This window comes from Dreissena polymorpha, chromosome 3, assembly GCF_020536995.1.
Source record: "Dreissena polymorpha isolate Duluth1 chromosome 3, UMN_Dpol_1.0, whole genome shotgun sequence".
NCBI lineage: Eukaryota > Metazoa > Mollusca > Bivalvia > Myida > Dreissenidae > Dreissena > Dreissena polymorpha.
In genome coordinates, this window is record NC_068357.1 from 63,906,520 (window position 1) to 63,922,514 (window position 15,995).

The window sequence follows — 15,995 nt, forward strand, 5'->3', positions numbered from 1 at the left end:
ACACTCTAGCATTCACTTTTCTCAAGAGTTCTTTATCAAAGTTGGCGAAAGATCTCAGTCAATTTTGATAATGAGCAAAATCACATACTTAATGTCATAATTATTGCCCTTAGATTGTCCAAATTTTCTTTATGTTATACAAAATCGTTGTAAACACTCTAGAGGTCACAATTTTGTTTCAGAATTTATGAATCTTGGTCATAATATTTAATTTTGTAAGCAAAGTTTGACGTTTGGTTAGGGGGGTCAACTCAAAATAAAGGTAACCAGGTCAAATCTTACAAAAACACTCCATGCGCCAGAGTTTTGGTTCAATAATGACGAAACTTGACCTGAATGTTTGTCTGCCCAATATCTAGGTCAAGTTTGACATTTGGTAAAGATTGAATGAACCGACTCCTCTCAGGTGAGCGAACTAGGGTCATCTTGGCCCTCTTGTATTCGGTTATAGCACTTTAAGCACTTTTGTCATTGTCATACCTGTAGTTATTTGTGAACTCATGTTTAACTTCATATAAATTGAGAACTGTGAACTCAATCAAACTTAACCTTACGCAATAGCGTTGTTATCACCCGTGCAATTAAAAATACAGAGAGATTGCCGCTACCTATTGAGAACAAAAGAACGTTTCCATCAAATATCAAAATCAACCCCGCTGTATTAGCAAGCACTATCAACGAGGTTACGCAACAGACGCGTGATAGTGTATTAGACTCTCGATTTCCAACTATACTTGTTGATCAGCAGTAGTTTAATTTTCCCTTATCTATTAACTCAGACCATTCAACCAAAAAAACAACAACACTATTTTTAGTTTTGACCGTGATATATTAATGTTCCAAATCAATAATGTTTGGAAGAAGTCGGACTACCCAAACAATAAAGTCATGCTTATTTAAACAACTTTAAACAAGCGGAGTAGCGTTTGTGGTAAAATAATTTCAAAACAAATTACACATGTACACATTTCTTAACAAGTACATGTATCATGTTAGTATTCACACGAACCCATTTTCTGTCGTAACTCACGTGGACATTATACATAATTGAGTAAATCGTAGCTATTATTGATTTTTCATTTGTTTAGATAAAATTATGGAAACGTATTTACGTGTACACAACAGCAAAGCTTAAATAGCTATTGTTAAGATTTAAACCTTACTCGTCGGTCTAATTTACAATAGAAATACTAAAGTCAGATGACAATTCTGACCTTTTTACAGATAAAATTTATTGAGCGTAGTAACACTTTCACTAAAATATCTGCAGATATTATCATTTTCATCTAAAATTATATTAATTATATAATTATCATTATGCTTCTTTAGGACGCAAAAAGCTTATCCCAAACTCTTTAAATAAATGGTCAAATGATGCTCCATTCATGAAATGTTAATTACATTGTATATTGAAACGTGTGGGCTATTTTTAAAGATCAGTTAAAATTATCCAGAGGGATCAGAAATCGCGTATATATACAAAAGAATTTATTGAAGGGTAGAAGTCATAAGCAAAAGACAATAGTTAAATTTATATAAGATACATAATTCTATAAAACAAAATTGCTAAAACACAACCAACGAACTTGGTGTGACTTTTGCAAATGCTGATGTCACCCACTTCAAATAGGCTCGTTCTTCGCTGTATCAGCACCCTTCTCTTTTAGATAGTCCATGTTGTCGTTCAACGCAGCGTTCTTAGTCTCGGGTAGAAATAGCTGACATATCACACTCACGACCGATATTCCTGCGCAACAGTAGTAAAGTAGTCCAGGGGCAAACTTATCCTGAAAATAAGGCACAGATATGCTCTTGCAAATGAGGTGACCAGATTGCCATAAATTGTAAAAAAGTTTGTTTGTGTGAGTGAATGTTTTACTAGATTTTACACAAAACATGCATACACGCTGGATATGGCGATACTTCGATAACGGATGGCAATTCGATAACAGAGAAAAACAAACTTCCTCGGGTTCTTTAAACGTTTATCCTAAATATACGTTTGTGAGACACAGTGGATTGCGGAGTTGATAAATTGAATATCCTTTTGTATTGTGAAGAAATATTGAAATTAAGAATAGAAGACTTTTTCAAAAAAAGAAAAGAAAATTCCATCGGAAAACAACATAAAAGCTGAATAATCAGTACACATTTCGACAAAATCAAAATACTTAGACATGTTGCAATAAAGTGTTTTCTATTTCAGCATATAGAGAAATCACTGTGCTTCAAATACTGTAATTTTGAAAGTATTCAATAGAATTTATGTTAAACTTAATTTCTTAATTAAAGTGCATGTCAATGCTAAACGAGACGGTACATATCTTCTGTCAAGCTTCATTATCTCGTATTGGGTTGATGCAAGATGTTAAATTTAACAACAACAAGACAAGCGAACTCGATACAATAAATTTTGCTCCGCAGTAAAAACGACGGGTTTAAAGTAAATGTTCAGTTTATATGCCAGATTGAAAGACGAATTTAAATATGTTAAATGGTATTTCGAGATGAATCCATAAAGGACCAATCGATCGTAAATGAAATAGCCACTGACACGTATTATGACTTTTCCATATATATTTATATAAACCAAAAAAGCAGGCTATGCCCTAACCAAGAAGACAACCTGCGGTCCAAGCATCCCTCCAACCCTGGCCAACACGCTCAGACAGCCATACCCATTGGTCCTAGTAAACAGAGTACAATTTTTATAGCATTTGGTGTTTTATTTTAATAAAAAATCAATTTGTTTTAATATGTTCATATGAATATTTGTTACCATACTCGGGCTGGCCATTGGTACTAACGTGCGGAGTTCTTGGTATTTCGAATCGGCCGAAAATCACGATAAATCTTAGTAGGACTACCTTTTAAAATCCTATTGTATAAAAATTAATACAAGACCAGTTTTCGTAGTTATTCCCACCTGATGAGAGTGGGATACAGTTCAACGGTCATTGTTTGAATTGATACCCATGCGGCCTCGATACAGAAGTAGACGGCCATCGACAAACCATTGGTCAACCCGCCTTTATATGGCGTATCTGAAAAGAAAAACAAATTATAATTATATTATTTATTAATTAAGAACACAAACTCCGTAGCAATTATAATTAAGACATGTTTATGGCATATTCAAGTGATTCAATTGTAGAAATGATTTTTTACATTTCAATGGACTTAATCCTATATTTGAACTCATTTCCGACGCCATAGTTATCGGTTATAGTTAAGATAGTAAACAATTTGAAACGCATTTCTGATCTTTTAGTTAATACCTATGCTCTGTATTATGCCACATACGAGGCCTGCAATGACGATCAGCACAAAGATGACTATGGTGGACAGCCGGCGACCGAGCCTGAAACATCGAGACGACTCAGGAAAGATATGAAGTGTACGAGAACGCTTTGGTCATTCTTTCGTAAGTACGATTAAGAGATCGATGGTCGTAATTACATAGTCATTCAATCAAACGTGTTCCAAAACCTATGTGAAATAAGGCCTCACAACTTGCGACAAAAATGTGTTTATTGCCTGTTTCGAATATGCTACAAATATAACATTGCAACGAACGTTTAAATATAAGATTAATTACTAAACTCACAATAATTTTTCCCCTTATTACATAATAAAATAAACATAGCACATCAAAGCTAAATGTGAAATATACAAATATATAGAAAGCATAACTGTCTACAAGAACGTCCACGAAACAGTTTATAATGCCTACCTGTTGCTAAGCCAAATTGTGACAGATTTCGTAGGGATCGTGGCGAAGTTAAAGAGGAATATGTTCAGGTAGACGTTTCCAGACAGGCCTTGTATACCGTAGTTAATGCCATACGTTATCAGACCCAAGGCAACCCTGAACAGAGAATCATTATATTAACAAAGCCTCGTATAGAAAATGGTTCCGCTAAATATTCAGCTACAATGGTCAACGACATTTACTGTGTATTTGCGTGATTAACAATACCACAGATGATAAGTATGATATCATTATGTAAATAGATATAAATGCAAACCCCGATACCCTAGATTGTTTTTATGCGGGTCACGTACAATATGTGTTAGATGACATTAATCACGGGATTATTAAACATAATCACTTGTATTATGTTTTTCCATAAATAAACATACATGTACATACACATTTTAAATGTTATATGTCTGTCACATCATTGAAAATGCTTTACGCGTTTTTCTAATTTGTATGTATAACTATGCTTATCTACCGAAAATTATCCCAGAAACAGAAATATAGCATTAAATCCTGCAAATAAGTTATTTTATAGAGGGAAACTATGGGTGTCGGATAATATTGTGATTTGAATGCATTGCAGCCTTAGCAATGCTTCTTAATGTTCTTTGCGGACAACTTTTTGACCCTTTATTTTCGGCCAAAGGTCTGTAAGGACTTGAAGACAATTTTACTCGTTAAAATGTACCAATATCCTCATTCGTTTGTTCTTAATTTTCAACATATACATGCATTGAATGAATACATTTCTAATCAATATATAAGAATGATACTAATTCAGTACAGTGTTTCTGTTGATATGTTTGTAAATGAATGCATAACAAATCGCCAAACTGCATGCGCTTGCCTACTCACGCTATCAATTGCGGTGCGTTGTTCTTTAACTTTTGGACTGATATTGACGTATAAATTGAAGGATATTTTCATTAGTTAATAGGTCGTTCCTTTGTTAGTTGATCAACGAATTGCCTGCTTACCCAAAATGACGAAATGTTTAAAGTGTAAATGTAGGATGAAGTTAGGCTTCTATATGCAAATAAGTAAAAAGTGTGTCAAAAGAAGAGTTTAAGAAGAGTTGTTTATAGACTTAAATTAACCACATTGACCGGGATAAATGTTGCATCATGCTTAACGTACGGGTACACATTTTGTCAGTTGAAACGTCGAACATCTTTATTTTTGGTCGTTTGCTTTTGTGAAACAAAAATTTCAGTTTGAACAAAAAAGTTCTGTGTTCTACTTGAGTGCGCAACATGTGGAATGCTGATGAAATTTGAGTCAAGGCATTTGAAGATATTTTGTGTTGTTTCTGCTTTTGCGTTGATTTGTTGAAGACACTTCCGCATGGCGAAAACGGCGGAAGATCACACAAAATATAAATATTGCTACTTTAGGTTTGATTCAGTTAATTTTATATGTGTTGGCTATTTTTTTAAACTTCATATTGTTAAACTAAAGAAATGACTTTATCAACGCTGGTATAATTGTTCACTCATGCATCTCGTTCATTCAGTAAAAATATAGCTTGTCACAGGCGGTTGACGTCACGTCCTTACAAGTCTAAAAAGCGGGACTCTTTTAAAAAATGATCCGAAAATGTTATTTTCAAATCAATACTCAATGTTGTAAGTACAATGTACTAATTAGCGGTCATTTAATTAGCGATAAAATTTCTTTAAACGTGTCACAAACTCTGACATATTTTCTTTTGAAGAAACCGCCACAATTATCCCCGGAAAACAAACCGTCTCAACACCTTAAAGGTGTTACATTAGTAAAAAATAACATTGATTGCATTGTTTGGCTTAAATTAGATAAATTGTTTTTTAGTATTGAATCAGATGTATATTTATGTGTTGTATATATTGCACCTGAAAATTCCCCTGCTCATTCTTTGTATACTAATGATATTTTTAAAACTATTGAATTTGATATAAATTTTTATCAAACCAAAGGAAATGTATTTTTAACTGGAGACACAAACTCGCGAACGGGAAATAAAGCCGATTACATCGATAGGTTTATAAGCGATACCGATTTTGATATTGTCCCAGATACTGAAACCCTAATCCCACGCTCAACATGTGACCTAATTACGAATCGATTTGGAGACTACCTGTTAGATATATGTAAAGCGACTAATATTCGCATCGTGAACGGACGTTTACATAACGATCAAAATATAGGTAAAATAACGTGCTATACACATAATGGTGAAAGCTTATTTGATTATTATTAACTGCGCGCACCAATTTTAAGGATATTACAGATTTTAACAATTTCACGGAATTCTCGAATCACGCGCCTCTGACATTTGCTCTCCGCACGAATAACGCTGTTTCAACTAGTAATACTAATCCGAGTGTTTATTTTAAATGGAAACCCGAGAAAAAATGCGACATCCTTCGTGATGTTTCGTGCGATGTACATAATCTGGAACACATGTTATTATCACAGATCGATTCAAATTCTGATCCGGATTTGCTAGTGGGAGAATTTTCGATTTTCTTAAATTCTAAAGGAGAACAGTATTTTAAGCGCATAATAAAACTTGAAAGTAAAGGGTTTATAGATTCTGATAAAAATAAACAAAAGTGGTTTAACGAAGAATGTAAAACCAAACAATCTCTATGTACAAGAGCTATATACGAATATAATCTAAATAAAAACGAGCGTACACGAGAACAAATGATTGCATCGAAAAAAGATTATAAGTATACATGCAGGAAAACAAAATTAAAATACAACACTGATCAAAGCAAGCATATGAACACTATGAGAAGGAAATCACCCCGTGAGTTTTGGAAATTATTTAAACGTAAAAATACATCACAAAACTCAGATACGATACGGTTAATCGAATTTAACGATTATTTTAGTAAATTAGCGGACGAAGGTGACGTAAATATCAATTCGTTTGACGCCGATACTTTCTTACATGAATTTGATAATAGGCTAAATACAGAACCCTCATACCCCGAACTCGACAATCCTATATCGAAAGAAGAAATTATAGGGGCAACAAAACGGTTGAAAAACAATAAAGCTCACTCGAGTGACAATATTATCTATGAATATTTTACTGAAACAATCCATGTCATCGTCATGCCGTTAGAGTTATTGTTTAACTTCATACTTGATAAAAAGCGTTTTTCTTCGCAGTTGGGCATCCGGAATTATTATACCAATTCATAAACGTGGAGACATATCAGACCCAAATAATTATCGAGGCATTACTTTAATAAGTTGTTTTGCGAAATTGTTTACAAGCATATTAAATGAACGTCTTAAACAATGGGCAGAAACAAATGACATTCTAACGGATGCACAATTCGGTTTTAAACCAAACTGTAGCACGGTCGATGCAATAATTATTCCTAATGCCCTTATAGAAAAACAGTTTTAGAACAAAGATAAACTATATTGTTGCTATATTGATTACCGGAAGGCATATGACGTCATCAATCGCGGCCAATTATGGAGTAAGATGATTAATGTGGGCATCGACGGTAAACTCTTAACACTTATTCGATCCATGTACGATGAAGTTAAATTACAGGTTAACACATGGGTAGCTTATCAGACTTATTTAGTAGTAACGTCGGCCTATTTCAGGGGGAGTTAACCTCGCCCATATTGTTTTTTCTCTTTATTAACGACATCGAATTCTTTTTGCAAAATGGAATAAATGCCGGAATAACTCTAGATCAAATATCGATATATTTATTATTATTCGCTGACGACGCAGCTTTATTTACTGAAACACCGGAGTGTCTCCAAGAGTCATTAAATAATTTAGCAACCTACTGCGATAAGTGGAATTTAACAGTCAACATTGAAAAAACTTAGGTCATGGTATTCCGGAAAGGAGGCACAATTAGTAAAACGTTAAAATGGACTTTTTATCGTAGACATAATATAACGGTCAAGAATAGAAATTGTTAACAATTTTAATTACCTTGGAATTGTCATGTCAAGCGGTGGCTCATTTGTGGCCGCAACAAATACACTGTATGGCAAAGCTTTAAAAGCAATGCATTCTTTGTTCTCTCTAACAAAAGACATGAACGTACCTATAAATATCTTGTTTAATTTATTCAATGCATATGTATCATCAATTTTAAACTATGACTGTGAGGTTTGGGGATTTATGAAAGCGGAAAACATTGAGCGCGTTCATCGTAAATTTTGTAAAAGAATAATAAATGAAAAGATGTCAACAAACTCATTATCGCTATATGCCGAAGTTGGTAGATTCCCCTTGTTTTTAGACAGATATGTCAGGATCGTTAAATACTTGTTGAAACTATATACAGTAAAACAGAGTAATTGTATTCTTAAACACATTTTACTATCAGAGAGACTAGAAATTGAACGAAAAAATAACACAAACAATTGGTTATCGAGAGTACGGGACATTCTCAACCAAACCGGTTTTAACGATGTATGGCTATTTCCCGAATCCGTGAACTCTAATCAATTAATTCCGTTACTTAAAAACAGATTACGAGATCAGTATATTACTAACTGGAATGTAAGTGTAACATCATCTAGCTCAATGAATTTATATAAGAAATTAAAACCAATATTCGAAAGATATGCGTATCTGGATATTGTTGAAAATAAAAAACATAGGAATATCATTGCTAAATAACGTTTGTCGTCTCACAAATTATTTATTGAAACGGGTAGACACCAGAACATTGTTAGAGATCAACGAAAATGTGTTTTATGCAACCTAAATGATATCGAAGATGAATATCACTTTGTTATTAAATGTCCTTACTATGCTGATGTTAGGAATTGATTAATTCCAAAGTATTATAGATCTCGCCCAAATATGTTCAAGTTTATAGAACTACTTAATAGTTCAAATAAAATAGTGCTAAGAAAACTAGCCATGTTTTGTTTAAAATGCTCAAAAATGCGAGAAAATGTCTTATATATGTAGGATAAATTATATATTTTCACAAAGACAATATGCTTATACTTATGTTATACGTGTTGCAATTTATAAACTACATTTTTACATTTTGTAATAACTATGTAGTAACCTCATCCATGTGACATCCTCACTAAAACATGTTGTATTTCATTCCTTTAAATTGATATTTCTTCAAAATGATGTATGTTTTGTATTTAATTTAACGCATGCTGTTATTGCTTATGTATGTTTATGACGAAGAGCTGTATATGTTTAAGTCGAAATAAACTATTCTGTTCTGTTCTGTTCTTATTATTTGTTTACTCGCAGCGGGCCGCTTTTATAATATCAAAGACAATTACCGCTATCAGACGCTTAAACCGCAAAATAGACGGACAAATTATGTGCGGTGTTTTTAATTTTCGCAACTCGAGACGACTGACACGTGATCGTTGATTTCAGGTCAAACATGAATTTCGGAGTGGAATATAGTGGCTGGTGGCAGTTATGGACAGGTGGCCGTTAAATTCAAGTGTAATATAGAGTGGTTTTCGTCGGGGGGATTCCAGACTGACCGTTGTCTGCAGGTGACCGGTAAATTCAGGTGGCCGTTAGGTCAGTTTCGACTGTATAAACCGCTTACATTTTGATTGTCTCATGAACGATACTTTTGACGATGCTGCGAAGCAGCTCGTCTATGTTATCATACCATGAAAAAAATCTTCACAATGTTAACCTATGTAAAAGACCGAGCCAGTTCGATTGAGATAGCTTGATTTTTCTAATCGGCATACCTCGCTGATTATCATTGATAAAGGTATAGGAAGCTCAGCTATAAATAGGACAGCATATTCTGGGAAAAAAGATTTAATAGTAGTCTGAAAACGTTAATTTTAAATCAGTTATATTCAATCCATTTTATGTTTATAGATCAATGAAACAACTATGCATGTTCTGTATTGTATTTGACATTTGTCGTGATTCAGTAAATAAATTGCGAATTAAAACGTGCATTATTTACTTTCAACGCATGAGTGTGAAGAAAACGAATTATTATCAATCTGCCATTTGTAAACGTTGTAGCGACTATGGTATATAAATAGCATAATAGCCTTATGATATGTGTGAAACTCGCTCTTAGGCGTGCTTTCTCATTTTGAATATTTAATAAACTTTTCAGCATAAATTACAGAGCCACATCAGAGCACATACTATGTTTGATAATTCATTCGTTTGTTGGATATTGTTTGCTGTTTTAAACACATATAAGGTCATATCGCGGAGATTTAGTTAACCTTACCATGTGTTCATTGTTCGAACTCACGTATTCAAGTGCTCTTACGACTATGAGCTCATACCTACTTTCAGGAATCATCATGCAATTATTGCCGTACTTAACGAACAAACATGCCTAAGCTTATTGAATTAGACAAAAAAATAATCAAAAGAGAAAAACTATATGTTCATGCACATGAGCATGTGAAATCACGTCCGTACACATAGCATAATTATATTAGGAAAGGAAACAACAAAATATAAAGTTTGGTATGATATACATGTAAAATTAAAGAGCATGGTGTAATTAAAGAGCATGTCAAGTTTTGAATGTATATGCTGAAACGTAATGTTATAACCCACACACGTTTAACTGTAACAGAACGTTTTTTTTGTAAGATAAGTGGTACAGAAAATACACGTTGAATATCTTTTTAAAGATATTTCTTGTTATATTTGATCTAGAATGTAACCCGCCTCCCGGTTTCGCTGAATGGATCAAGTTCCCCACGGGTACTACTTCCCCGTCCCCCCAATTTTTTTTCGTACCCTACATTTTTCGAACGCATTTTTTTGTACCCAATTTTTTTTTTCGTACCCGATTTTTTTTGTACCCAAATTTTTTTTCGCAACCAAATCTTTTTTCGTACCCAGTTTTTTTGCATAATTCTTGTACCCAAAACTTTCGTAACCATTTTTTTTCTACCCAAAGTTTTCGTACCCACATACACAATTGTGGTGATGTAGATCAACATAAATAGATGCTTTTATATCAATCCTCTTCAAAAGCATCGTCACACCAGTACTGTCAGTACTTTGATTAATAATATGGGATATCATTGTGATCGCCTCAAAAAGGCATAAACGACTCGGCAAGCCTCGCCGTGCACAATCGTTTCTGCAACCCGTCAGATAAATTCAAGTTTACAATGACATTAATATAATAGTCTCTATAACACATCCGGACAACAAAACTACACGTCTACTGGCAATAACCACTGATATCACAAGAAAATCCTTCCAAATCTGGCAGGATTTTTTGGTTTGAGTATAATATTATAAAAATTGGTTTCATGTTCTTTAATATTTTGAAAAAAAAATTAGGTTCATAATAAACAATCAATTACCTAAATAAAAAGAAGTAAAAATAATAACGGGAATTTTTGATACTGTTAGACGCCATCATAGTACCAAGTGGCTCATCTATCATCACGTGGTTGGTTATAACGGCATGGATTTGATAACCGGCTATACTCGGAACCAGTCAAACCTTTGTACGGAGTTTTTACAAAGTCAATATAACAAACTGCCAAACGCAAAACATCGTGAAACATACCAGTTACTTGCAAGCAAAACAGTCAATCTAAGCAGTTGCTTTGACCGAAACAGATCTAAAAATGTGCTCTTCTTCGGAGATTTGAGTTGCTTGCTTTCTATCAGGAGAAGATCCAGGTCACGTGGTGTCTTCTTGTTGAACTTCGACACCTGCTTCACGACAGCCATGGCTTGGTGCTGTTTATCGTGAGCGATGTACCACCGGAAGCTTTCTGGCATCCACCTAAAATACGATAACTTAATTAACTGTTGATCACTATTAGGTCATAAAAAACTATGTCTACGAGTATACGAAGGTTGACACAATGATGGTACTTTTCTCCCAAGTAATGCGGGAAAATATGTACTATCCCTCGTTTTTCTGTTATTAATTTTGCCATGAAAGCATTTGCTTAGTAATAGATTTTATCTGATATTAAAACGAAATGGTACGGTATATGGACCGAAACAAGTACATATAAAACATACAAGAAAATGACGCCTTTAATATATACTCATCATTACATTTGAATTTCGATACCATGTGCTAATTCACTCACCACCAAGCAAGGAACGTCGGGAGACAGGCAAGCGATACCATGAGCTGAATGTAACGCCAGTCTTTCAGAAGCCAGGCTAGCAGCGCGAAAAGGCAGTTTTGGATGGGCCAAGACGGAAACCCAATGACAAAAGGGCGGTCCTGAGCTAGCGTGAACTCAGAGAGATAAGAATACTGCGTATTCACGAAAAGACCGCAGCCAAGACCAACGAACAACCGAGAGGCCGCCATCAGTACCCAACTCCCCGCCAAGTAACCTACGAGGTTTGATATGGTCAGAACGAACATTGACGCGAACAGCACGGGTTTCCTTCCAAACCTGTCGGCTAATAGACCGCCGAAGAAATTCCCCAGCATAACGCCGCCAAGCTGGGTGGACATGATAGTGCTGGGTACCCAGTTCCAGTCACAGAGAAGGTCGAACTAGAACATGGATCATTTTATCGATGATTGTGTTGGATTAAACTCTTAGTATGTGCATGTGTTTATTGTAAGTGTATAATTTAAGGGAGCACACACATTTTCAAGCAACAGTAGCACTTAAAACATAAAACTTAATAAGACACTATGATAACTTATTACAAATGATTTTCATTCGGTTAACATGATTATTTCCAGAATGTTTTAAACGTTATACAACAGTCTTATAAGAATGTATCAGTCTTCACTTAAAGAGATGTGGTCGCAGTTTGTCAATATGATGATTTCCAGAAAAATAAGTGTAGTAGATTAAACAGAGAAAGCAAACATTATATTTGTTTAAAGCAAAATAATACACCTGAACCATTCAACTGTTAAAGTTATTGGTTTAATTATCGATAATCATCATAGAAATCAAGAAAATAACAATGCGTTTGTAACGCTTTTCTTCGATAGTTTGAAAAACACGCGTATTGCTAATGTAGTGTTTATAATTTGCCAAAATTTAATGAAGCAGGAGTGGCGCACTTGTAGCGCACTTGCGTTTGCTACTAAAGGTTTGGTTCGAATCACGGGGGCGACAATATTTTTGTTTAACCTTTTTTATTGCTAGTGTAATAATTTAAGATTATTCAAAACATTAAATATGCATGTTAGTAAACATATTTAAATAAATTTTGCAAAATAAACAAATCTATGAACAAGTCCATTTAAGTAATAAAACCATTGTCCATTTATTCATTAACGACACGGAGTGTCATTAAAAATGATAATTTTTGACTTCATGGGTCCATCTTATTAGACATCGTACACAATTTTAAATTGCTAAGCATCATTGCATCATTGTATCTGATACATTTTTTTTCAGTTATTCTGTTCGTTTCCTTTACGTCATTTATTATATGAATCGTTTATTTTATGTTTGCTTAACATTAGTGGTAACTAAACATTGATTTTTGGTCAGACAGGGTTTTGATTTTATGCATATGTACCTTAAAAAAATTACGCATTATACATTTATCAGAGCATTGGTAAAAAAAACAATCAACATAGCACTCACTTCGGTCACTAGAGTGGACGGGCTGTTGTCGTACTCGTAAGCCTCGCAATTGCTGGCGTTACCAGGGCGACACGTCTTAAGGAAACAGTTGGTCGCGTTTGGTCGCGATGCGCAAGACGCCGTCACGTCAACGATTAAACCCGTCGCGTTGAGATCGTATGGTGTGCGGCACCACCAGGCCGTAGGCTTCTTGGACATGATGACTGAGGCAACCATACAGAACGCTACGACGGTCTTCATGGCATGGATCAGGGCGGACAAACGCCATTGGAAACGTCCGCACCCGCCTATCTCCTCAATGATCTTATCTGCACTTGTAACGCCGATTTTACCCTCCATGACTCTCGATATAATGTGAAATTGATACTTGAAAGAGAAACATATGAACGTTTACTTATATATTTGCAAGTGTAAATGACAAAATACTATAGATCTATGCATATCCTGGCGCGATAGGAACAAATATATGGTCCGTGGAACTGAGTATTTATGTTACAAAATGTATTTGTTTCATATTTTATGTTATGCGTAGGTGTTCTTTCACTCATGTGAATAGTCTTAGTAATAACAAACACAAATGTGCGCTATACTCTTTAATGATGTTACTACGTTGGTGGCTCAAGTGAGACTGGCTTATCAGCTCACTGTACAATGTAATAGTAAGGTTATTCAAGCATGCAGCTATCTATAGTCTGTATCTAGTTACACTATGCAACAGTATTCATAGACATGCGTTGACTTTTTATAAGTGTCTTAAAAATTGGTATATCACGTTTTACCTTAAACTATTGAAGCCACATACGCATGCATCTGTGGAACATAAAGTTGTACTTAAAGTCTATTGTCGCCACACCTTATGCCAGTCAATGTAATTACATGTTGAATCATAAATAATTAGAACATAAGTTGTTCACTTAAGCGATTAACACTCGTGCACGTTTTTTTATACGGAGGTTTGACCTCTTATGCAGTTCATCTCTTAGTTCACTTTGCGGATAAATTAATATAAAGAAGTGAAACTCCAGCTGCTGTAGCAGTATTGAATTCCTATTATAAATTTAGTTAGTCCTTTATTTAAGGCAAGTGATCGATTGCCCAAACAGTACAAAGCAGCACAAAACAGCACAATACAAAACAACATAAAACATATAAGAATAAAACTGGAACGTTTTCATCGTCTTGGAACGGTCAATTCAAAGCTTTGGGGGTTTAAACCGGTTTTAGAGCGCTCAACCTCACACTTGGCCCAGCAATATTCATGATACATTTAAGTGTAAATAAAATTTAACCTCATAGCCTTGTAACTCAAATTTAACAATAATAAAAGGGAATTAAAACGCATTCAATTTAATTACCATATAATTACTCAATGGTAGGAAAATAACCAGAGCAACAGAGTTACAACTTTTTGAGGAACGATGAAATGAAACTACAAACAAATGTCAACTACATTCCTTCTTTATAGTAAAAGATTTAAGAATATAGCGTCATGAAGTAAATATTTCAGATCATCATCGCGCAAATACAGGAAGAAGCAGCAATAATGGGTGTAAAAGATCCATATTAAATAGCTTGGTTGTTAATGTGATTGCTTTAAAAATAAATCAAACAAGAAACGCCTGTCAGAGAGAAAATATAATTAGAAAATTGAACGCTTTAAACTCAATGACCTATGCATGTAGATTCAAAAAGTTAAAGTATGTGGTATTAAGAAATATAAAAGCGATGACGTAACAAAAATCAATTAAGTATTACAGTTGTTAACTTAAAATGTTTGGTTGCTTTTGTAAGGTATATTAAACATTTCAATGAAAATATTATATTAGCTAAAATACTGCAAAATTATCCAAAAAATGAGATCTTTATTAATGTCTGATGAGAAATTTTACTTTAAAAAAAGTAGTTCAAATAAGAGTCTTTCCTTTTACAAATGTAACCATGTTAAAAAAATCAAATATTTCTTGTATATAGATCATATACTTTTCTATACATTATTAAGGCTCAATGGTTCATTGTCGACCTGAAATGGCCCACAAGTCATCCGGGGTAGACTAGAAGCCGATTCTTGTCACCATAGGGGGACTTCAAGCCGACGCTAGTCACCCCCGTGTGACATGAAGCCGATTGTAGTCACCCGGGAGTGACATGAAGCAGATTCTTGTCCCGCGGGGTGACTTCAAGCCGATTCTAGTCACCCTCGAAATCAGCATAAAGTCACCATCGGCAACAATTTTACTTTCTCAACAAAAACCCACATGATTTTGGTCGTTCATATGCGAGAAAATTTGTGTAAAAATACTACAAAAACTAAGTAGAGCTAAATGTCTAAAAAAAACTAAATTAATTAGCCTATATTAGATACCTGGATGCGGTGCCGTTTGATAAAAAAATACACGGGTGACAAGAAGCAGATTCTTGTCACCCGAGGAGACTAGAAGCCGATTCATGTCACCCTGCGGTGACATGAAGCCGATTCTAGTCACCCGGGGTCGAGAAGCGTCGGCTTGAAGTCACCCCAGGGTGACATGAATCGGCTTCTAGTCACCACCGGGTGACTAGCGGGCCGTTTCAGGTCGGCAATGACCCAATGATTATTATTTAGTGGTGCTATTCTTCGCAATAATTATGATTATCGTGAAAAAAGTATCGTAAGATAACATATGTACCGCAAGTCATAACC

General features: G+C 34.6%; 1 protein-coding gene across 1 annotated transcript; it reads right to left on the reverse strand.

Annotated features, from left to right (window-relative positions):
* Positions 1-1,622: 1,622 nt before the first annotated feature.
* On the reverse strand, positions 1,623-13,654 carry LOC127872282 (organic anion transporter 3-like). The gene is made up of 8 exons (XM_052415612.1): positions 13,316-13,654; positions 12,122-12,258; positions 11,299-11,520; positions 3,734-3,868; positions 3,279-3,361; positions 2,927-3,044; positions 2,615-2,687; positions 1,623-1,787 (listed from the first exon to the last, which is right to left on the reverse strand). Exons 1-8 carry the CDS (start codon positions 13,652-13,654, stop codon positions 1,623-1,625), a joined length of 1,272 nt encoding a protein of 423 aa, XP_052271572.1.
* Between the last annotated feature and the right edge of the window lie 2,341 nt (positions 13,655-15,995).